Below are 24720 nucleotides of genomic sequence, written 5' to 3' on the forward strand. Positions count from 1 at the left end.
TTATCTATTCCATAATATATATTTTTTCATATTATAGTTAACAGTTTTTATACTTTTTATAACGGTTTAAACCGTTATTTTTGTAATAAAAAGATAACGGTTTTCGACTGTTATGTATTAGAATTAATCCGTTATGTATTATATAATATTTCTTTTTTCTCATAACATAATTAACAGTTTTTTATACTTTTTATAACGGTTTAAACCGTTATCTTTGTAAGATATAGATAACGGTTTTATATTGTGATAGACAACACTTACATCCGTTATCTATGACTTGCATACATAACGTTTTTTACCGTTATGAAAGACATGGAAAACCGTTATCATTTTGCATTTTAATTGTTATACATAACGTTTTATTGCAATTTACATAACGTTTCTTGTTCGTTATCCTTGTGATACATAACACTTACATCCGTTATCTATGACTTTCATTCATAACGGTTTGTCTCCACATACATAACGGATTATTTTCGTTATTGTTATCTTACATAACGGTTACTAACCGTTATGTATGACCTTTAATTTTTGTTGTCTATTTTATTATAGATAACAGTTTTGCATGTAATAGATGACAGTTTTCCGCATATTTTTTATATATTCTCAATTTTGCCTTTTATTTATATCTAAAACTCAAAAGAAAAAAATTCAAATAATAAAATAACATTGAGAACATAATATTAACATTTAGAAGTTGCAAAAACAATCATCAAAGATTCAAAAGTAAGATCTGTTAATCTACAGGGCAAAATGCAGTCCAATACATGAGTAATTTAAAGCAACGAGGCCAGACAAAATGCAGTTCAAGACGACAAGGTCAGCATTCTCCGAGTTCGAGTAGAAGAAACTAATATTTTCAGTTCATAAAGCACATATACCACAAGTCAAGAGATCTATACGGTTATCCATCCATGTTGTAGTCTTCTTGTTGTAAATAAGGATTGTAGTTCCCGGGAACTTCTATCTTTCCTATCATCTGCTCCATTCCTGCATAATACCAACTTCATGCAGTCAAAATGTGAAATTTTTATGCAAATAAAACATTAAGTTAAAGGATTTCATGAATGTAAATGCAACAGCTTTCAATTATCCATAGCTTGCACCTAAGAAAATTTACATTAACATATCGCTATCATACCTAAAGTGTAAGCATCAAAACACACAGTACAAACACACATAGCACATATAATCGGCTCCAAGCCATCACCACAGCAACAAATGGAATGGAACGAGCCATTCCCCAACCTACTCTCCATATCGACTACCTAGATACATGCTTATCTATGATATTCATGCATAACCATGGCTGCCAGTTGAGCCATGGTGCAAAACTAAGAGCACCTAGATTCCTTCTAAAATCTATATAGGGCATTTACATAACCATGGCTGCCAGTTGAGCCATGGTATAAAACTAAAAGCAAGAGGATATAAAACTCACCTTGAAGCTTATCTCTTTGTCAATCTCTCTATCACCGTGTACTTTCAAACCTAAAACAACATAAATGTAAATGATAAACTTATCACTCTATAAGATAATGCATAGCTAGCTATAAGACAGCCATATCCCAATTGCATGGGCAACATATTTAGTGAATCATTACACACCTCTAAAACCACAATCCTGCAAAGTGCTTTACAGTTTTCTATCAATTACTTGTTAAACAACCAAAACATTGACAAATTACAAGGTTTAAGTTGCATATCTCATACATGTTTAATTTAATTCTCTAGGAGCGTATGAAATTAGATTGAATTAAATATCCACCCAATATCTTGATCAGATTTTATGTAAAATCTTTTTACCAAAGTACTTTAATTACAATTTTGGAGCCCAAGTTATGAAATAAAAACAATTATCTTCACCAAACCAATGAAGATTGGCAGAGACAGTACATAAAAAAGCTATTCTATTCGTAACATAGTACTGTATATATTTTCCGACTTAAAAATAAATTAACTACTTCTTTCATTAGCCTAATATTGTCTTTAATCCCCAAGTCTGTTTATAATGCCAGCTTATCTACAGAACAGATTCTCAAATCAGTTACCAAAGGAAAAGGTTGGCCTTCAAATAACAATAAAATGCCCTGGTAAAAAATAAATAAAATATCATAATATCCAGTTTGGTCATATAAATCTAAATTAGTACTTCATATACATCAGGATCCTATAGCTGTCAGGTTATATAAAAATGCACCTGATTTTCATCAACAGGTTTATGAAAGTAGTTGGTTCTTTCAACCAGCAGGTGTGCAGTTTTTGAATGAAATTGAACTTACAGTGCCTAAGCCAGGTGCTGACTTGAATATTCCACACAAGTGGTATACTGGTATCTGCACTGCACTCTTAGCCAACTCGAGACCTAATATATCGACATTTATTGCACGGTCCCATTTTGGCTTGGGTGGATTTGAATCTGTCCAGCCACTGAATCCCAGGCCGGAAATAATAGTAGAAGCTTCTGAAATTGACCAAATAAAATAATACTTCCAACGAGCAGTGAAACCTGACATGTACTGGTAACTCAACTTCTTGAAGAACCCATATTCTTGGTACACTGGTTCTGTGAATCGAGAAAGTGGGAAATGTGGTACAAGATACAGATACAAGCCCATGCAGATAGCAGATTGCAGAAGAGCCCTGAGAGTTGCCCAATAAGGAGAGGGGGACTGTCCCTTGGCCGAAGGTTGCCAGATCTATCAAAGTTGATATTGGAACTTAATTAATATAAGTTTGTATATTGCACAAGACAGACAGAAAATTGACATACTAATAGAAATACAATACCCCTTTCCTCTCTGTCCATTCAATATAGTCTTTCATTTCATAAACAGGACCGGCAAAGTGACTTCCACAACATAGACAGAACCCAAAGTACTCCAGTAATGATGGCATCTTCAGCAACCAATTTTTCTTTTGTGCTTCACGTAGATCATCCTCTTTGAGAATTCCATCATTATAGTTTATGACACATGATATAATTTTCAGAGTTATCACCATCAGAGCACCTGCAATTGTGAACCCCAAGGACATGAACAAAAATCATCAACAAAAAGATGGAACTTTTACCCATTTGAATAAGATTAGGTTAAACAGAGAAATTATCTTACAAATTTAAAAAGGATTAAAAGAAAACAACTACTGTAGTCCGTACTTTAAAATTGATGAGCTTCTCATAACAAATAATCACGCATATCGAATTACTGGTTATGCAATTTAAAAAATGATTAGTTGACGAATGCAAAAAACATGGCCGTATTACTGGACTCTGAAGCTATGTGCTTTAGAGAAGTTCTTTGCATAGGAGTTTCACTAATGCAGGTAAACATCAGTATCAGACAAAGATAAACCTAGACCCAGAGCCAGAAGCGGAAGAAAGTCAAAATTCGGCAACAAATAAATGAGCTGGTGCTGACCTGTAGCATCAATACCTCCTTCCTTCCATGCATCACCACTCATGTAGTATACATGGCTACACATGCATGCCAATAGTCAATACAGAATAAAGGCATAATTTAGCAGTGGGCAAAAAGGATTAGAATGTCATATCTGATCTTTTAATTAAAACAAATGAACGTTTTAATATACTTAGCACCATACAACTAATCTAAACCCCAAATTTTATAACCCCCAAAGGTGAAACAAACCATAATTGTATTTATTCCCAACCAAGCATAAGAGAGCTAAAAAAACTTTAAATCCCGGTGACATGTAAAAGTCTGATTTACATCTACAATCATGTCAGATCCATGGAAACTGAAAAAGTGACAGCATCTAATCATCTAAATTTAAGTCTCTTACACAAAGACAATATAAGTGACATTGTTTGTTCCTTAAGCTCGTCATTCTTTTGCTACTCGCCTACTCCTGACTAAGCATAAGAGAAGTAAAAAACTTTAAATCCCGGTGACATGTAAAAGTCTGATTTACATCGACAATCATGTCAGATCCATGGAAACTGAAAAAGTAGCTGCATCTAATCATCTAAATATAAGTCTCTTACACAAAGACAAAATAAATAAAACCTAAGCACCAATACAAGTGACATTGTTTGTTCCTTAAGCTCATCATTCTTTTGGTAGCCTTTTCTCAGGGAACATTTCCCCCCTAAAGAGACCCCATACTAAAACCAGCCATTCCCGTTACATACTTCACTAAAAAAGTCAGAGCGTCCCTGCTGCTACAGTGTATAGTTTAAGAAATAGCACTCTCATGTCACTTTTTAAGGGCATATAGAACCACTAAATAGAGAGATGCCCCTCCCCTCTTTTATTTCTAAACCCAAACAAGATGGCTACAATTATCAGTCAAAGGTGATGGCTCTGCACTCTTCAAATCAGTGCATGAGTTCAGCTATGTCTTGGATTTCCTAAAAACAATGAACATTGAGTAAAATCGTGGATAAGGAAAATAGATTTAACATGATCTCAGAAGTCAGAACCACAGTTACTGATGTCTCCAGACTCCACAAAAATGGCATCCCTTGTTACAGAAAATAGATTTGACATCATGTGATTTTGCTTTTATGCGCCTAAGATGGCTGCTATTGGAATGTAAGAAAGCAAAATCACATGGTGTTAAACAGAGAAAAAAAAAATAATGAAATGAATATTAAATTTATGCATGTTAGGGAACTTGGAAAATAGAAATGTTCAATTTACATAATTATCTCCTTTTGTAATGTTCTTCAACAGCTAAAAGTAGAACTCAAGTACATTCAAAACGGATTTAGGATATGCTTACGAAGTACTCATCTTACAGTTGGCTTCCAGTTACAGCCTTATCGAAATACTGTGTTTAAAAGATTATGTGGAGCTAGAATTACAACTAACTAACCCATCAAACCAATCGTAAAGGTAGTTTCTTGCTTTTCAACAGCAAAAGATAGACCACTGCTCCAATCTCTAAGAATCTACTGAACAAGCATGCAAAGTAATACCTTGCTTAAATTGGTAGATAACACAGCACGAACATGAGGGAGAAAGAAAAAAAGTTCAATCACTTTATTCTTATCAGTTCTATTTGATTCTATCAATTAATAGTTAATAGTTAACAAACACCGTTCGAAACATTGTTTGTTAACCAAAATCTGTCAATAAAAAGGGCAAAAACAGAAGAGAGGAAGTCAAATTAGAGAGAGAAACAACAGATGCAGAAGACATAATAGGAAGAGATGGGGAGGGCTCCTTGCTGCGATAAGGCAAATGTGAAGATTAGGGCACTTAAGCTCCAGAAATTTCCTAAACCAAACAAAATTAACATAAACTTTACTGGAAAAATCGCCTAAACAAACAATCTAAAGCCTAAAGTAAATCTGAAAATCTGAAGGCATTTTGCTAAGGGGCCGAATGAATTATATTCACATCTTAATAATAAATACTGAATCACATTTTAGGTGTCAGATTGGATTGGCGAACATCAAATTCTTCAAAATTATGCCTCAGTAAAAAAACCAAATTAATGATTTTAGCAACCACAAACCAAAGCCTTGGGTTCATGTTCATACTTACACGTTGAGGAATTTCGGTGTGGATAGCAAAGCGGCGGAGCAGGACTTCGGCAACCGGAGGAGGTACACTCGCTAGCGACAGGTGGAGGCGAAAGGGCGAGAGGGCGGCAGATAAAGCCCTAGGCGATTGGCAGAGGAAGGGCGAACGGCCGTCCTCCTTTTGCTGACGTAAAAGGGCGGTGACCTAGGTGAGAAGGGCTGCAGGGGTGGCGGCGCCTCGGTGAGCAGGGCTGCAGGGGTGGCGGCGCAACAGGCAGATAAACGGCGAGCAGAGGCGAATCTATTTCCTTCTTCCTTGTTGATTTTGGATTCAGCGCGGGATTGGAGATTTGGAGGTGTTAGCGCAAAAATTTTAGGTGAAATAAGGAAGGCAAATTCTATTCTTTTTTTTTTATATTTTTAATATTCAATTTTTGGCATTTAGATTTTTAATTTAGATTTTATATAAGTGATAATAAAATAAAAAAATGTTATGATTTTTTTATTTTTCAAAGTCTATATCTAGAAATAAATTCAGATTTTAGGATAAACAAATTATTTGTTATTTTTTAATATAATTTAATATAATGTAATATAATATTATTTTTAAAAAAATAAAAAAAAATCATACATAACAGTTTTTAGAAACGCTCATACATAACGGTTCAAAAACCGTTGTAAATGACACTTATACATAACGGTTCTTTAGCGTTATAAATAACTGTTATAAAAGATGGTCATAGATAACGGTGTCGTAACGGTTTTGTAATACCGTTATCTATGCAACTAATAGATAACGCAAAAACATAACGCATTTGTTCAAACCGTTATCTATGCATTTAGACAACAGTACATAGATAACGGATTTTCGAAAAACCGTTATCTATTCTAAAAGTGCGCTCATACATAACGGTTTTTGAAAAAACCCGTTATCTATGTACTGTTATGTATGTAAACTTTTGTAGTAGTGGGAGTGTTGTCATTGTAATTGCCTACGATCGTATCTATTTGTGTGAAGTTGTTTGAATCTAAGATATTTGGCAGCTCTGAGTCTCTGGTCCTCTAGAAAATCTATGAGCATGGGAAACCACGTGAGAGGACTTTGGATTACCTCCAAAAGGTTGTATTCCACGAATCTTGGCTTAACTGTCGAAATTAAAGAAAGAACTTCTAAAGAGAACACAAAATTGTGAATAATGAAATAGTTGTAAAATGAGATATTGATTATAAAGGCGATCACATTAGGGAATTCACTTCTAGCGGAGAACTGGGTCTGACCTAATCTTTTGTCTTACAGTCGTGTTGCTTCTTCAACTCTAAGTATTTGCATCATCTAGAGACATGTGTTTTTTGTGAAAAATCTGGAATTGGCTTGTTGAATGTTTGGTTGGAAATGAGCATCGTTGAACCACCTCTTTATTAGATTTATATGGATTTTGCTTGAGGACAAGCAAAAGGCTAAGTGTGTGGGGGGGGGGGGGGGGGGGTGGTTGTTTAGTCCTATATTTTGTGATGTTTTTACGGGTGTTTAGGTGTGTTATGAGTTTATATTTTCGGTCTCGTTCACTCAGTAATTAATTGATTTGAGCTTATGTGCTTATTTTGTTGTCTCAAGATTGGATACCTTAATTGATTAATTAGTGGAAAAATATGGAGTTCGAATTTGGCTAGTTAGTCTTCACAATAATTGTAGCTCGTCTTGATAGGAGTTCCGACTTGTAACGAGGGAGAACAGTCCGAAACAAAAACATCGCGCAGTGCAGTCCGCGCGTGGGAACCCCGCGGGCGATGGGTGCTCCCAGCGGCCGAGTGGCACTATCTACTCGCCCGAGCAGCCTATTTCCTCACCCGAGCAGCCCATCCCCGCACCCGAGGCCTTCCCCCTCGCCCGCTAGCCATTTTACTCGCCTGAGCACCTTTTCCCTCGCCCGTGCATCATATCCCTTGCCCGAGTAGCTCATACTCCTCGCCCGAGACCCTCTTACTCAGCGCCCGAGGGGCGCCCTTTATTCCATCGTCCGATGGCCCAGCACCCAGCGGCCGAGGCCTGCATCCAACGCCCGAGTGCGAGAATACAACGGCCGATGACTCCTTTCAACCCCATCGGCCGAGCCTCAAAGCCACTCGCCCGAGCTCTTCATTCAGCGGCTGAATTCTTTTCTTCGGCCGAGCTTCTTCAGCGGCCGAGTCTCCAATGCTCACTTCTTTTATTCCAATTAAAAAGCGCCACGTGTCCCAGTTCAGTAATTAAAAGTCAAAGGCATATTTTACATTCGGGAGTGTAAAAGGAACAGACTTCTCATTCCCTAGGGGAACTCTCATACTTACACTTTTTCCCAGACGTAGTTCTAGCCATCATTCCAGACACCAGTTTCTTAGTTAGGGTTTACTGTAAGTTTCTATTTGTTGCCTGGATAATTTCTGGATTTATGATTTTACAGCATTTCTTCATTATCGTTTACGCTCTAGATAGATTTATTCTGCTTAATATTTTCATTTGCTGTCTAGATAATTATTATTTTCATTGCGCGATTAGTTTAATGAATTACCGTTTTTTTTCTCTAAAATCCTAGCGTAGATTTAAATGCTATTTTATTTTTGCTTAATTATTTAAGATTCCTATCTAGATAATTTTATATGCTTTATTTTAATTACATGCTAGATAAAAAGAGAGAGTCAAACCCAAAATCTGAATTAGAGTGTTTAGGTTTATTTTTTTGTTATCTGTGTGTAACACGAGAGAACACCCTGTTAAGCCTTCCTTGAGAGACGACTTGGGTTAGCTTATTCCACTGCAATTGACCTCGTACGATTGCGAGTCAATTCAATAGGTGTTTTGAGTTAAGTCAGTCCTCTTGCTCCTCAGAGCGGAACCCTTTAGAATGGATCAGGTCTGATCCCTCACGGGCATTGACCTTGGGTCCTTTTGCTCCTCAGAGCGGACCATTCAAAGTTTCAGGAAAGACATGTAACACATGTAACATATATAATACTTGGAAAGTGAAGGTACAAGAACCGATGTTCCTAGGAACTTGTGAATTTTATTGATAAACAAGCCCCCAAACCTCATTAAAACCCTAGTGGGGAAAAAGAGAATCAGGTCTTATACATAAAGAAAACTAAAAGGCAACTTGGAACATATAGGTTTTTACCAGGTACCTACACTCCCTGGACTTGTTCGAGATCCTTTTTCCCTCCACCGCTGCCATTTTCGGTATCATCACCCTGGGCAATTTCACCCCATGCCTCCTCTTCACGATGAATTCCAGTTCGGAGTAATTCTCTGATCAGCTTCCTAATAGTCTTTTCATTCTCCTCCCCATACTGGGATAAACTCTGGTTTCCCGATCTTACCTCGAGACCCTTCCTCACTCGGTGTTCTGCAATTCTACGTTCAAGCTTTCTCAATCCTTCATAGCTAGGAGTAGACTTCTCCATATCTCCTAAGAGACAACTAGCGAGCTCAAAGTGCTACCAGTAAGCAGGCGATGGAGGCTCAAAGTGCTACCATAAAGCGTTTCAAAACCACAGTAGGGCAATTAACGGGGGCCTTGAATCAGTTGCAGCAACAACAACCAACCGGGAAGTCCTCCACTCAAGGCCAGCAGCCACATCAAACCAACGCTATAATAGTTATCAGGGAAGATGCCCTAAGGACTTCGGGAAAGGTGTCGCAGCCCGCTGATGCGTCTTCGACTTTTGGGCCATTTGGCCCTATTTTTATCTTCTGTTTGTGTCAGTTCAGGTCCGTCCGAGGGAAAATCTTGTTGTCAAGGAAGGAGAATCCAGTGGAGCGGAAACAGAAGAAATGTGGTCGGAATGGGCATTACCAAGCCCAGATTGCAATGTCATAATTACCAGCATGGAGCCTAGGCGCAGTACCTCTCAAGTCTAACTTGGGGTATGGGAACCCAAAGCAACCCACCTGGTATGAGTCAAACCGAATGAAGCAATCCGTCTGACCACTACAAGGAGAAGCAGACAGCCGAAGCCGAGAAAGAAAAGTAAATCCCGAAGATTTGGTGGAAGGATGCAGAAGAACGGAGAATGAGCTGGAAGAATCTGGAAAAAGGGGAAGGTTGACTACAGCATGCAGCTGGAAGATATCTCTAATCGGATCAATCAAGGATTGAACTAAAGACGGAAAGAAGATCTCGATTAAGATATGAAGCTGGTGCAGCTAAGGTTAGCCCTCCACCGTTTGGCAGCATAAAAGGTTGAAGATGTGCTGCGTAAAGAAGCTCTTGCCCTTTTGAACTTTTGTTTTACTTAGATTATTACTCTAAATCCTGCCGAGTTGTGGCATTCAAAATAATTTAAATTTCCAGTACTTTATCATTTTCCATTTTTCAACTCGAACAAGATTAAGGCTCGTGGCCTTAGGTATTATTTCTCTCATTCAAGTACTTCCTTTTTGTTATATGATGTGTTTAATTCATTTTGCATTTATGATTTCTGCTATGTGTGAGTAGTTCTTTCGGTGAGGTTTTAGGGGTGGAAATAATTGTTGTCAACATGTAAACATTCGTGAGGCATTTGTTCTTTCGATTGAGTCTCGTGGTTCCGGAAGGATCTGTACGAAATCATGGCCAGTAGGGGCCAAGTTGGTGATCTCCGTTTGGTAAAACGCTATCCGTGTTAAGCAAAGGCCAAGGGATACCAGGGCATGACAACCGGTATACCTGAAGGAATATTAAATTGAATTAATACTCGATTGCCCGATGATCGTTTCTTGGATTATTATTAATTCATCATACAACGATTAATTCCTAACATGCTCCTATGAATTTAACAGCTGCACTTAGGTGTTAGGAAATACTTACTTGATAATTGGATGCACAGATGATTGATGATCGCGTCGAATGATTCAGACTCCAGCTCTGATCTTCTCGACTGTATCCCGCTCAATTCCCAACGTTGGATGGACAACGAGCTATGAGAACTCCCAAGACAGAAAAGCCAATCACGTTCTGCGCCCCCTCTCTGCTCTCAAAACCCTAATTTTTGATCAGTGTATTTTCTTGAGAGCTGACAGCTGTATTTAATAATACAGAAAGAAGAGTGGGGCGCCAGTTTTAAGGGTGTAGGCGTTTTTCTGCCCTACTTGGGCTAGGAGACATTGGGCCAGCCCAGGGACCAGATACAAGGAATAAAGATGGGCCTCAAATAAATTAATTTATCTATGGTCAGCCCATACCATAATTAATTTATAAATATCAGTTCATTCCACTAGAGAACCGATACTGACTTACCCCTTTATTGCCGGTGATGAGTCGGGGCTTGTATTTAGACTTATTAAATCTCCGTATTTAAAATATCCGACATCCATTAATTAATTAGAGCTCTGACAGCTTAAATTAATTAATCTCTTAATAATTCCTTAAGCAGTACCACTCAATCTTTATTATTACGCCTGAAATTAATCAACCTGCAGGGTTTAGCGTAATAAACCTTATTGAGCTCCTTAAGGGGATGTCATTATCCTATACCGGATACGGGTACTAATACAGATAATCAAATATCATATATTAACCGCTATCACCCAAGATACAGAGTACTCGAGTTAGTATTTAACTCTCGCCCATAGTAAGTCAAAGTGATATACGAATTAACATATATATCTGAATACTTATTAGTATTAAGATTTATGAGTCACCGAGATCTTGATTCTTCACTTAAGTCAGATAGAAGAATACATCTCAACTGTTGGTCCTATCAATACGTAATGACGTACCAGTATAGACAAGTAGCCAAGACAAACTACTTCCATCTATACTGCAGCCTAAACCAATAACTTGTCCTAGAGTTATTTCGGCTGTGATCATATTATATATCTTAAGGTTATTCCAATTATATGGTCTTCTGTGATCTACAACACACCATATAATCTACTTATACAGAGATAAAGAACATACATATGCAATCATGAACACAATCAGATAGGAGATAAGAATAGTGAATAACAGGAATCATTGTATACAAGCATAAAGTTCTTGCTTTCAGTATACAAATCCAACAATCTCCCACTTATACTAAAGCAAAACTTTTAGTATACAATGTGTCTAAATACTAGCTATTACAAAACTTCACTTCATCTCTCCCACTTATACTGAAAGTTTTTCTCTAAGTGGGTGGCATCAACCGCAATCCCATCCCTCGAGCATGCTTCTCATAGGTCTTTTGCGGTAAGCTTTTCGTGAAAGGATCAGCTAGGTTCTCCAATGTATCAATCTTTTCTACTAGCACATCTCCTCTGTTTACGATTTCTCGTATGATGTGGTACTTTCTCTCTATGTGTTTTGACGCCTTGTGGCTCCTGGGTTCCTTAGAATTTGCCACTGCACCCGAGTTATCACAATAAATTATGATACTCTTAGGCAAATTAGGGACCACTCCTAGATCCAAGAGGTAGTTCCGGAACCATACAGCCTCCTTAGCAGCTTCCGAAGCAGCTACATACTCGGCTTCCATGGTGGAGTCTGCAATGCACTTCTGCTTTGCACTCCGCCATGATACGGCTCCACCTCCCAAGGTAAACACATAACCAGAGGTAGATCTCTTCTCATCCCGGTCAGCCTGGAAATCCGAATCGGTGTAACCCAAAGGAAATAGATTGTCTGACTGGTAAACTAGCCTATAATCTCGAGTCCGTTTCAGGTACTTGAGAATATGCTTTACCGCAGTCCAGTGTCCTGGTCCAGGGTTCGACTGATATCTTGCAACCATGCCAACGACATAGCAAATATCAGGTCTCGTGCATAGCATCGCATACATGAGGCTACCTACGGCGGAAGCATAGGGTATCTTCCTCATCTCCTCAACCTCACTAGGCGTCTTAGGACACATGTCCTTAGACAGAGGAATGCCATGTCTAAAAGGTAGCAAGCCTTTCTTGGCATTTTGCATGCTAAAACGAGCAATCACAGTATCAATGTAAGACGCTTGAGATAAGCTCAACATCCTTTTCTGGCGATCACGAACGACCTTGATCCCCAGGATGTACGCTGCATCTCCTAAGTCTTTCATTTGAAACTGTTCGGATAACCACTTCTTTATGTCCGATAATAGCTCAACATTGTTGCCAATGAGGAGGATATCATCTACATAAAGTGCAAGGAAAACCACGTCACCATTGGCATCTAAACGGTACACGCAACTTTCGTTCTCACAACGAGTAAATCCATAGGATTTAATGACCTCGTCAAAACGTTTGTTCCATGACCTCGAAGCTTGCTTAAGTCCATAAATGGACTTCTTAAGCTTCCACACAAGATGCTCTTCGCCCTTCTTCACAAATCCTTCAGGTTGCTGCATATAGATGTCCCTTCCTTCTTCAAGGAAACCGTTTAAGAAAGCGGTCTTGACATCCATTTGCCAAATCTCAAGGTTCATGTGGGCCGCTATGGCAAGGAGTATTCGGATAGACTTGAGCATGGCAACCGGCGAAAAGGTCTCATCATAATCTATACCCTGTTCCTGGGTATAACCTTTCGCCACCAGTCTAGCTTTAAAAGCTGCGACTTCGCCATCCGAATCTCTCTTTCTCTTGTATACCCACCTACTACCTATAGCTACAAAGCCATCTGGTAGTTCGGTCTTCTCGTATACATCCATAGCACCCATGGATTCTATCTCAGAAACCATGGCCTCGTACCAAGAATCTGCATCTTGATCTTTCATCGCTTGTCTATAGTTATCAGGGTCGACATCCTTTTGTTCATCAACAGGGAGTAGATCCGAAGATTCTCCCAAGAACATAAATCGATCGGGTTGAACTACAACCCTCCCACTACGACGAAGCGGTGGTGGTACAGCTGTGACAATGGTTTGTGCAGTGTCCTGTGGTGCATTCACTTGCACACTTGGCTGGGGTGATGGATTCGCCTGTCCATTGCCTTCGATTTCTTGAAGGACAATCTCGGACCTAGACTTGTGTTTATCTATATAATCCTGTTCCAAGAATCGTGCGTTGGTGCTAACAACCACTTTCTGATCCTTAGGATTATAGAAATAACCACCTTTCGTTCCCTTAGGATATCCTACAAACAGCATTACTTCACATCTAGGTTCCAATTTCTTCGCCTCCTTGTCTAGCACGTATGCAGGACAACCTCATATCTTTATATGGCTTAAGTTGGGCTGGCGCCCAGACCATAACTCGATAGGAGTTTTAGGAACCGATTTGGACGGTACTAGATTCAGTAAGTAGGCCGCTGTTTCCAAAGCATATCCCCAAAACGAAATAGGCAATGATGCATAACTCATCATTGATCTTACCATTTCCAAAAGAGTTCTATTTCTTCTCTCTGCTACACCATTCTGTTGGGGAGTACCTGGTGCAGTCAATTGGGATGTAATCCCTGAATCTGACAAGTATTGCAAGAACTCGTTCCCGAGGTATTCGCCACCGCGATCAGACCGCAATGACTTGATAGATTTACCCAATCTCTTCTCCACCTCCGCCTTGAATTCTTTGAATTTCTCAAAGCATTCAGACTTGCGTTGAAGTAGGTAAATATACCCATATCTTGAGTAATCGTCAATGAAAGTGACGAAATACTCATACCCTCCACGAGCCTTTGTGGACATCGGTCCACACAAGTCAGAGTGAATCAATTCTAACACATGCGAGGCCCTATTCCCCTTGGCCTTAAAAGGCCTTGCCGTCATCTTTCCCTCTATACAGGATTCGCAGGTTCTAAATGGAACAGCTTGAAAGTCTTTCAAGACTCCATTTGAAACGAGCCTTTGGATCCTATTTAGATTGATGTGGCCTAACCTTAGGTGCCACGCATGTGTATATTGTTCATGAGAATAATATTTCCTCTTATTTGGATTCGAAAGAATTTGTGATGTAGATGCAACATGGACAGAGTTATTCATTGGACATGTAATAGTATAGAGAGAGTTGTTCAAAATTCCAGAACAAATAATCTTGTTATCTCTCATGATAGAGACACCCCCATCAAAAGTAACAGAATATCCATTCAAAAACAACTTTGAAACAGAAATTATGTTCCGCCGAAACTCCGGCACATATAAAATGTCTCTCAAAACTAAAATGTCATCACCAAAACATAAAGATAAATCTCCAATAGCAACAGCTGCGACCTTCGACGCATTGCCCATGGAGATGGTGATCTCATCACTTGCTAGCTCCCTTGTTGGGTTGAACCCCTGCAAGGTGTAACAAACATGGTCAGTTGCCCCCGTATCCACTACCCACGAATGAGTAGAAAACGAAGCTAAACATGTTTCAGTTACTAAAACTTGTGACGTACCTTGTCCCTTTGACTTGAGCACTGGACAATCTTTCTTCCAATGCCCAACCTTGCCGCATTTGAAGCACTTTCCCTTGCCCGTTGGCTTCTTCACGCCGCCGGCAGGGCCGTCTGCTTTGGCTTTACCGCTCCCACTAGCCTCATGGTCATGCTTGCCCTTTGGACCTTTCCACTTCTTTTTCCCGCCTTTCGACGAAGAAGCAGATCCCTTGGCAGCAACAAGGACCTCTTTCCCATTGCGCGTGCCCATGACCCCCTCTGCCGAAACTAGAGCATTCAATAACTCATTGAGAGTATAGTTGGCCTTGCTCATAACGACATTGAGACGGAAGTGCTCAAAAGTTTTGGGGAGAGTATTGAGGATGATATCGACCTTGGCTTCGCCTTCGATACCCCCTCCTAGCAGATCAAGCCTGTCAAACAGATTTGTCATATGCATGACATGATCGTGCACCGAGCTGCCCTCGCTCATTTTACAAGACAAGATTTCTCTCATCAAGTTAAAACGAGCAGACCTCTCGGACTCCCCATAAACCTCGCTGAGGTTTAACATGATGGTCGCTGCGTCATCCATGACCTGATGCTGGAGTTGCAAATTTTGCAACATAGTCATCATAATATAGCACTTGGCCATATTATTCGACTTGTGCCACCTTTTATGCGCCTCACGTTCCGCATCAGTCGACTCATCAGTTAAGGCTGCGGGACGTGGAGTGGTAAGCACAAAACTGTGCTCATCAGCGTCAAGAATATACATAATATGGCGTTTCCATTCGGTGTAATTTGGACCGGTGAGAGGATTGTTTGCTAGAATGTTAATTATCGGAGACATAGACATATCTGAAAGTAAACAAATAAACATGTAAGAACATGAACCACATAATTCGTAACAATAATATTGTAACCTTTTGATAAAACAATATTAGTGAAACCTCCAACGGCTCAAAGAATTCCACATATAAGCCACGTTCGTGTGGACGTTTACACATGAATTCCTCAACCAGACTATTTACCTAGTCATTTAATTTCTATCCATGTCAACTTAACCTTTTGACAAAAGAAATTAATAGTTGGACTTATAACTAGACCATATCATATTCAAGAAGGGACTCCGTTGGGGAGTTGTACATTGTACTTGAAATGATATCTAAACAATAACCATAATTTAACCTTGACGATTAAATTCTTGAAATTAGCATACTCACTAGGACCATACCGCTTTCAATTTAATCTCTTGGTTATCTTATTTAAAATCCATCCTCTAAAGTACTCATGAGAATTACACGAGTAAGCCACGTTCGTGTGGACGTTTACCGCATAGCTCCCACTACTTAAATGGATTTAAATATTTTGATAGAAACCTCAACTTGACAAACTTGTGAAATTAAATACAAAGTAAGCCACGTTCGTGTGGACGTTTACTCATATTCTCAATCACTTTGTCTTGAGGCCGCATGTGGAGGTCTTACAATAATTTTTAATTGCTTAAAAATTATTAAAAACTGTTTAGTCTTTTTAACTTCAAAAGGTTTGAACATGTTCAAGCACATAATCCTAATCATGCTTTTCTAGAACGCAACATGTAAAACATGCTCGCAGAATTCTAAAACATGCCTAAGAAAACGGCAAACCTACTATCATGCTCGTCTAAGCGCAATTAATAAACAAATATTAACAAGCAAGACGTGCAAAAGCAGATAAAGAGCATAAGGGATTAACAACCACGACATGCAAAGAACAGTAATAAAAGAATTAAAATTCTTCGTGACCCATTCGTGGAAACCCAACATCTATTCTATTACAAAATAAAATAGAAAACAAGCCCAAAAACTAAAACAGCCCGAAAACTTCAAGCCCGTCGTTGGAATTAGGGTTTGGGCCCCCTAGGGTTGAGAAAACGCAGCTAGGGTTTGGAAACCCTAGCTGCCGCCGCCTCCCATGCCAGCTGCCCCTCGGCGCACAGCAGCCGCCCGGCGATGTCGCCGCGGCCCGGCGCATGAAGCAGCCCGGCGCGCGCAACACCTCCAGCAGCAGCCGGCGCCCGGCGTCAGCAGCAGGTCGGCCTGGCGTCTTCCAGCAGCAGCAACGCACGGCGGCAGCAGCACAGCAGCAACTCCAGCGTGCGGCAACGGCAGCGGCAGCAGCGGCAGCGTGCCGCCCGCCGGGCGCGCAGCGCGCAGAGCGCGCAGGCGCAGCCCCGGGCGCGCACCGCCCCTGCCCGCTGCTTCCCGTCGCACGCCTTGCCCTTTTCCGCCTCGCCCCGCGCGAACCGCACCTGCAGCAGCCGCCCTCGGCATCCGCGGCACTCGGCGCTGCTCGGCAGCCCGACCAGGCGCGCGCGGCACAGCGCGCAAGCGCTTGTGCGCACGCTACCCTCGGCGCCGGCAGCCCGTGTCGCGCCGTGCTGTCCCGTCGTCCTTCCACCAAACACCGTTCCTCGTTGTTGATTCGTCGTCATCCTCGTTTCGTTCTTCAATTTTACAGATTTACAACGGAAAAACAAATACAATTGAAATCCTAATCTAACCACGGATTTTCTCGTGGTGAAAAACGATTACAACGTCAAACGACGTATTCCACGAATCAACGAACCACGAAGAACAACAGCAGTTTAAAAACAACGCATATTATTAATCGTACACAAATTAATAATAGAGCCAAGAAATTAATCCTGGGCTCTGATACCAATTGAAGGAATATTAAATTGAATTAATACTCGATTGCCCGATGATCGTTTCTTGGATTATTATTAATTCATCATACAACGATTAATTCCTAACATGCTCCTATGAATTTAACAGCTGCACTTAGGTGTTAGGAAATACTTACTTGATAATTGGATGCACAGATGATTGATGATCGCGTCGAATGATTCAGACTCCAGCTCTGATCTTCTCGACTGTATCCCGCTCAATTCCCAACGTTGGATGGACAACGAGCTATGAGAACTCCCAAGACAGAAAAGCCAATCACGTTCTGCGCCCCCTCTCTGCTCTCAAAACCCTAATTTTTGATCAGTGTATTTTCCTGAGAGCTGATAGCTGTATTTAATAATACAGAAAGAAGAGTGGGGCGCCAGTTTTAAGGGTGTAGGCGTTTTTCTGCCCTACTTGGGCTAGGAGACATTGGGCCAGCCCAGGGACCAGATACAAGGAATAAAGATGGGCCTCAAATAAATTAATTTATCTATGGTCAGCCCAGACCATAATTAATTTATAAATATCAGTTCATTCCACTAGAGAACCGATACTGACTTACCCCTTTATTGCCGGTGATGAGTCGGGGCTTGTATTTAGACTTATTAAATCTCCGTATTTAAAATATCCGACATCCATTAATTAATTAGAGCTCTGACAGCTTAAATTAATTAATCTCTTAATAATTCCTTAAGCAGTACCACTCAATCTTTATTATTACGCCTGAACTTAATCAACCTGCAGGGTTTAGCGTAATAAACCTTATTGAGCTCCTTAAGGGGATGTCATTATCCTATACCGGATACGGGTACTAATACAGATAATCAAATATCATATATTAACCGCTATCACCCAAGATACAGAGTACTCGAGTTAGTATTTAACTCTCGCCCATAGTAAGTCAAAGTGATATACGAATTAACATATATATCTGAATACTTATTAGTATTAAGATTTATGAGTCACCGAGATCTTGATTCTTCACTTAAGTCAGATAGAAGAATACATCTCAACTGTTGGTCCTATCAATACGTAATGACGTACCAGTATAGACAAGTAGCCAAGACAAACTACTTCCATCTATACTGCAGCCTAAACCAATAACTTGTCCTAGAGTTATTTCGGCTGTGATCATATTATATCTCTTAAGGTTATTCCAATTATATGGTCTTCTGTGATCTACAACACACCATATAATCTACTTATACAGAGATAAAGAACATACATATGCAATCATGAACACAATCAGATAGGAGATAAGAATAGTGAATAACAGGAATCATTGTATACAAGCATAAAGTTCTTGCTTTCAGTATACAAATCCAACAATACCCACGACCGAGTAGCTGAGCAGCGTCAACGAAAGACGTTGTAGATCCGGAAGGTGGGGAAATGATTGATGGGATACACTGTCCTTCCTCAATCTTGGGCTTCTCTAGAGATTATCCATCAACTGTGACGAGGCATAAAGCCATGGTTATCAAACGAGGAAGGTAACTTCTGCGCCGTAGCATGTCTATGACTGGTCGGCTAACGAGCCGGAATTGGTTGTGTCCAGGAGGCATGTGTCACTTAAGGTGCAGAGTTGGGGCCTTCGGGAGAGAAGGTTGGTGAGGGTCATACTTGGTGAGTAATGGGTATGACTACCATCTAAGGAGAAGTGAAGCACTGCCTTGTGATAAACACTCATTTTGCATGATTTTTATGGTTTATATTCTGTAGTTTAAGTCGATTTTACGCCCGTTTTATTATCGTTTGGAGTTCATTGACTATTATTTCATGATTTCACGGTCGGGTAGTTTTGACTGTTTGGATGCAGAAATGAGTGATATTGGAGCAATGGAGTATAAGGAACTTGTTGAAGAGAGGAGTTTTGAGAGAATCGAGCCCAAAAGTCGAGAAAAGACGAAGATTCTGAAGTCGGGATGAAAAAGGGGGCATTTCGGCGGTCAAAGGAGTTGACCACCGAATTTAGGCGGTTTTATGAAGATATTCGGCGACCAACTCGGCGATCGCCGAGTAGGTCGCCGAAATCCCTGAATCAGAAATAAGTGTTGTTGAAGAAATTCGGCGATCGCCGAATTTGAGAGCTTTTTAGGCCAAAATCGGCGACCAGTTCGGCGACCGCCGAACGGGTCGCCGTTTTGGCCGCACGTTTTTAATCCTTCCTTGTTTTTATGTTTTTCTTAGTTATTTTTGAATTAGAACTTTATTTTTTACCCTAAGACTATAAATAGGTCCTCTTTTGACCTATCTAGGGTTCCCAGACTTGATATTTCAGTTTTATAGCTTTAGAATTTCATTGCTTTCTAGTTTTCAAGGCTTGGATCAAGATTGAAGATTCAAGCACTACAATTATTCTTATTCGGTTTTTATACAATTTGGTTTTTACAATTGCGTTATTTTTAATTATGTTTATATTTTATTTTATGATGTCTGGCTAGTTCTTTAATCTGAACCTAGGGTTTGTATATAGCTGATTAATTATGTGTTTATGATTTATTAATATCAATTTGCCTTCCAACTTATGATTCGTGATTCCTGGTGTTTATTTTCTTGTGAATTACCTGATCAATAATTTACATGTTTAGCTGTTCAGTTTGAGTCTTGAATGCGATAATTGTTCAGCCGATTCAGGAATGCATGATATAGTGTTAACATTGAGTCTTGAATGCGACAGGTGAAGCTATAGGGAGCTATTCTTTGTGTGCTATTTGGAGTTAGTTTATTCCTTGGAATCTTGAATGTGAAGGGGGGTAAATTAATCTACGTTCATAGGTGTTCGTTAGAGAAGCTTGTGAATAGTTCTGTGATCTCTCATCACGGTTGGATTAAATTGGTAATTGAATCAATAGATTAAATGCATGTAGTTAATTAGTAAAATTACATCCCTAGGGTCAGAGTTTTTCTTATATTCGAAGTTAGTTATCATTATTTATATGCTCTTTAGTTTTTATTTGGTTAAATTTAGTTCATGATTCACCTTCATTTTTGTTTTACCTGTCTACTGTTAGAGTCTGTTTAGGAAATAGATAGAGTAGTTTCGTTATAATAGTCCTTGTGGATACGATACTCTGCTTGCTGTTTTCGTGCTACAATTACATTGTTTAGTTGCAGTTTTTGTTGCTATAAAATTAGCGATCACCTTGTGACCGGGGATTGTGTGACCTTCGGACTAAGTGACTACAATGGACTCAACCATCCTAAGTGTGAAGTATAACTGTTAGGTCCTGAGGGTCTCGAATAGGTGTATGGGGGGGGAATACACCTATGGGCTATTTTTAAAACTCCTCAATCAGAGGGATCTCAGATAGAGATCAAAACGAAACTTTGCATGAAAACAAAGACACCTGTTTTACTGAAAACAGTTTTGACCAAACAGGATTGACGACTGATACTGAAAACTCTTCAGTAGGGAGTTATCAATTAAGTTGCTGGAACTTAACTGATGCACGTAAGGGCTTCAGTCGAGTTTGCTAAAACAGAGATGATAACACTCTTCCTGACTATCAGAAGATAGATCAGTCAGACTGATATCATACGCAGCGGAAATTAAACTTAGTTTCGCAATAGCCTCGGTTGAGCACGTTGTTGGTCTTAGGTTTCTCTTTGCAGTTAATCAGTGTTCAGTTTATCAATTGAAACAACACAAGTATGGAAGTAAAACTCAAAGCTGTAAACAACACAGAGATTTTTACGTGGTTCGAAAAAACCCTTTCCTACATCCACGGTCGGTTGATCAGACCAACAATCCACTCTGCAAGTGCTTAACAGGTGCACTGCAAACCAAACTGTGTGCTTGCCGGGTGCACACAACCGTACCAGTGAAGAAAACCCTTCTTCAGTACCCACACTTCACTCGTGTCGGATTTCTCTTGCTTAGCACAACCCGCGCTAAGACTCTCAGAGTCAAAGTACCTTCCTGAACTCCGAATCACTCGTACACTCTTTGGGGGGAGGTTTGAACTGGTGCCGACTATACTGCAAAGAACAAGTTCTTTGGAGCAAGTTTGACCTTGGCTTCTGGGTAAACAGAGGTTTGCCTAAGGTCTAAGAGAATGTGTGTAATCAGTAGTGACTGATTTTGGCTTTGGAATTCTCTTCTTCGATTCAAGCTTTGAGGAGGTTAAGCTTTAGGCTGAGTAGCGATTTTGGCAGAGCTTCAGCTTATGTCGTTGAATCGGTGAAGGTTGAAGTGATCCTCGAGCGCTATTTGTAGGAGAACTCTTGAATAGATCCGTTGGCGTAGAACATCCTCAAGATTTCTTCCGTTGGAGAGCAATTCGAATTTGGGCTGAGGCTTCAATCTTCGAGGTTCCTTGTCTGGTGGAAACGGCTCTCTTGAGGGACAGGAGATGTGACGTCTCTGAAAAAGTAGCCACCAGATAGGAATGACCTCTGCAGAGATAAGGATATCCTGAGATCTCTGCATTTAATGCGGCTGTACTTTGTGAGTACGTGGCTTCCTCTGAATGTTGGAAGCTCAGTCTGAGGAGGAATGTTCAACTGATACTTGACTTTAGTATCAGTCTATGGCACACATTAAGTAATCAGTTCCTAACTGATTCTTCAACTGATACTTCAGTTGGTATCTGCAGTCTTCAGTCCTTCGTTCTTTAGTCTTCAGTCTTCAGTCTTCGGAACCGCAAACTAAACTAAAAACGAACTCTAACACTTGAGTTCAAAACGATTCTAGTCTATTACAATTACGACCTATGAATTTTGGTATCATCAAAACAAGGATTAGGATATTCCACAAGGTTCCCAATAATTTTCCCCTTTTTGATGATGCCAAAACCACACAGCAGTTCTAGACAACAAAAAGACTGAACTCACAGCACAAGAATAAGATGACGCATAATTGTTGTAATTACACGACACTAAATGCATAAGTGTGGTAAATTTATGACACCAACGTGTAGTGTCGCATATGTGTATGTCGCAATAGGTCAAGAATGTTGTAGGGTGCAAGGATAAGACAGAAAAACATAATCAAAGCCTGGACAAAGAGTCATTGTCTTCAGAATGAGATAAAAAAGAAGTTCTTTTCATTAATGAAAGACTGATAAGTGACGAAGCCGTCGTTTGAGCTTCGCACAAATAAATAATCCTGTGCCCACAACTAGACTAGCTAGTGGTAAGTCCAGAGTCGAATCCACAGGGAACTGAGCAGTAACTTCTCCTGCAGAGGTGTCACTAAAAGGGTTTTGTTTTCTGCAATGTTCTGACCAAAACGTGGTTATGGGCAGAACGGGTATCCAACCTAAACTGAAATAACAAAGTAGATAAATCAAATAACAAAATAATTCTGACTTGGGTTCGAATCACTAAACATGAATTAACACTCGATCATTGGTGCAAAGATTATTCACTATATTCGCATACCAGTGGTTATAGGCATAAGAATTGTTGTGCCCCTATTGTCACTTGTCACGCACACAACAAACCCCTTGCCCAATCTATCCTTTCAGTTTATGATCCCTTAGAAGGGTCAGCTAATGGAAATCAACTACCCCGGACAACATCCACGCTCTCTGCGATGGCCTATCGCTAGTTGTGCTTTGCCCAGAATGCTTTAAGAACTAGATAGACCCACTTGACTCTTACACCGATATTTCACAGCAGTCACGGCTCCAACACCAGTTGTACTATTTCTGAGGTCGATGGCAACTCGCCTTATGCCCAAATTATTACTTGTAACCAAAACTCCCTAGTTAACTAGTGATTAATTAATTAACCAAGTTGTTAAAGCCTTATTGGAATCAAACCTAGTGTATCGGGAATATGTTCATATAGTTGTTATACTCAAATTAGACCTCTCGAGTTTATTCATTCATGCTTAGATCATTTTACCCAAATCAGAATATAAACTTAGCCAACCATAACGTAAATAACACAAGCAAAAGATATAAAGGAAAACATAACTGGAATTGAAATTACTTAAATAAAAGTAGAAGTATCTACGGCTGAAAGTGCCGTGAAAAACATAAACAGTAAAGTATGAGTATATACCCACAGCCTGGGCTAGCTTCAACTCTCAAATAATGCACAACAGAACGGAATTTCAGCCCCCTTAGCTTGTGAAGCTCTTCGGGTATTTATAGGAGTCATTAGGGTTTGAAAGCCCAGCCCATGACTTGCGGCCGGATCCATGCAAGCATGGAGATGCGTATCCTTTTTCAGACCTAATCTTCGTGAAGATATGTTTCCTTTTGGATAAAGCTGTGGTTTGGCCTTATCGGTCTCTTTTGGATAGCTGCCGCCTTCCGCCTTTCTCGGACTCCCACTTGCAATCCTTCATCGCCCGTCTGTTGTGCCTCCGTCTTCTCTTGCCTTCCTTCCTTCTCTTGCCTGCCAGCTCTCGTGCGGTACTTATGGGCATAAGAGATGGTCTTGCCTCCAAAATCCCTTTGCTTCTGGCACATACCTCTTTCACGAGAGGTGACAGCGCTTTCGACCCCTGGAGTGCTCGGAGGATTCTTCTGCTCGGCTGATTTCGCTGCTCGGAGGATTCCGCTGCTCGGAGGATTCCGTTGCTCGGAGGATCCCTCTGGTCGGATGATCCTTCTGGTCGGATGATCCCTCTGGTCGGATGATTTCGCTGCTCTGGCGTCCAGAGGAATGGCTTCCGCGCTGGCGTCCAGAGGAATGGCTTCCGCGCTGGCGTCCAGAGGAATGACTTCCGCGCTGGCGTCCAGAGGAATGGCTTCCGCTCTGGCATCCAGAGGAATGGCTTCCGCGCTGGCGTCCAGAGGAATGGCTTCCGCTCTGGCATCCAGAGGAATGGCTTTCGCTCTGGCATCCAGAAGAATGACTTCCGCGCTGGCGTCCAGAGGAATGACTTCCGCTCTGGCTCTTGTGATTCCACTGGCGCTTGATTTCTCTGGCGAAGCTTGAATCCTCTGGCCCTTTGAATCCTCTGGCAGCTTGATTTCTCTGGCAAAGCCGACTCCGCTGCTCTGGTACTTTGACTCCGCTGGCATCTTGATTTCTCAGGCCCTTTGAATCCTCTGGCTTTTTGACCTCTTTCCCACAAGCTGGTCCTGCCATTGAACTACGCCCTCCTAGGCGACCAAACGACACAAACACAAGGAAAAAGACTCGATCTAGACTTAAAACACACACAAAAATAGAGCACAAACCTGGGCTCATCACACGCACACACTTTAAGTACGATTGTCCTCAAGCGTGCATGCATGATTTTGCCCAAGTACAGACACGGACGAAACAGACACGTAAAACATAAAAGAAA

The 24720-nt window shown here is 40.5% G+C and overlaps 1 protein-coding gene across 2 annotated transcripts; it reads right to left on the reverse strand.

The window, feature by feature from the left end:
• Positions 1-744: 744 nt before the first annotated feature.
• Positions 745-5821, reverse strand: LOC131024367 (lysophospholipid acyltransferase 1-like). 2 transcript variants are annotated; one of them, XM_057953876.1, is made up of 6 exons: positions 5514-5820; positions 3420-3475; positions 2791-3011; positions 2283-2699; positions 1442-1491; positions 745-990 (listed from the first exon to the last, which is right to left on the reverse strand). In XM_057953876.1, exons 2-5 carry the CDS (start codon positions 3460-3462, stop codon positions 1486-1488), a joined length of 687 nt encoding a protein of 228 aa, XP_057809859.1. In that variant the 5' UTR covers positions 3463-3475; positions 5514-5820; the 3' UTR covers positions 745-990; positions 1442-1485. The 2 variants fall into 2 exon arrangements, with proteins under 2 accessions (XP_057809859.1, XP_057809858.1); XM_057953875.1 differs by lacking the exons at positions 745-990; positions 1442-1491 and having other exon boundaries at positions 2226-2699; positions 5514-5821.
• Between the last annotated feature and the right edge of the window lie 18899 nt (positions 5822-24720).

Source organism: Salvia miltiorrhiza, chromosome 5, assembly GCF_028751815.1.
Source record: "Salvia miltiorrhiza cultivar Shanhuang (shh) chromosome 5, IMPLAD_Smil_shh, whole genome shotgun sequence".
Lineage (NCBI taxonomy): Eukaryota > Viridiplantae > Streptophyta > Magnoliopsida > Lamiales > Lamiaceae > Salvia > Salvia miltiorrhiza.

Excerpts from the sequence above, each read along its gene's own strand:
- LOC131024367 (XM_057953875.1), bottom strand. The coding sequence starts at position 3,462 with ATGAGTGGTGATGCATGGAAGGAAGGAGGTATTGATGCTACAG. Across the intron at positions 3,012-3,419 it reads AGGAGGTATTGATGCTACAG|GTGCTCTGATGGTGATAACT; the intron begins GTCAGCACCAGC and ends TCACAATTGCAG. Across the intron at positions 2,700-2,790 it reads AATGGACAGAGAGGAAAGGG|ATCTGGCAACCTTCGGCCAA; the intron begins GTATTGTATTTC and ends CAACTTTGATAG.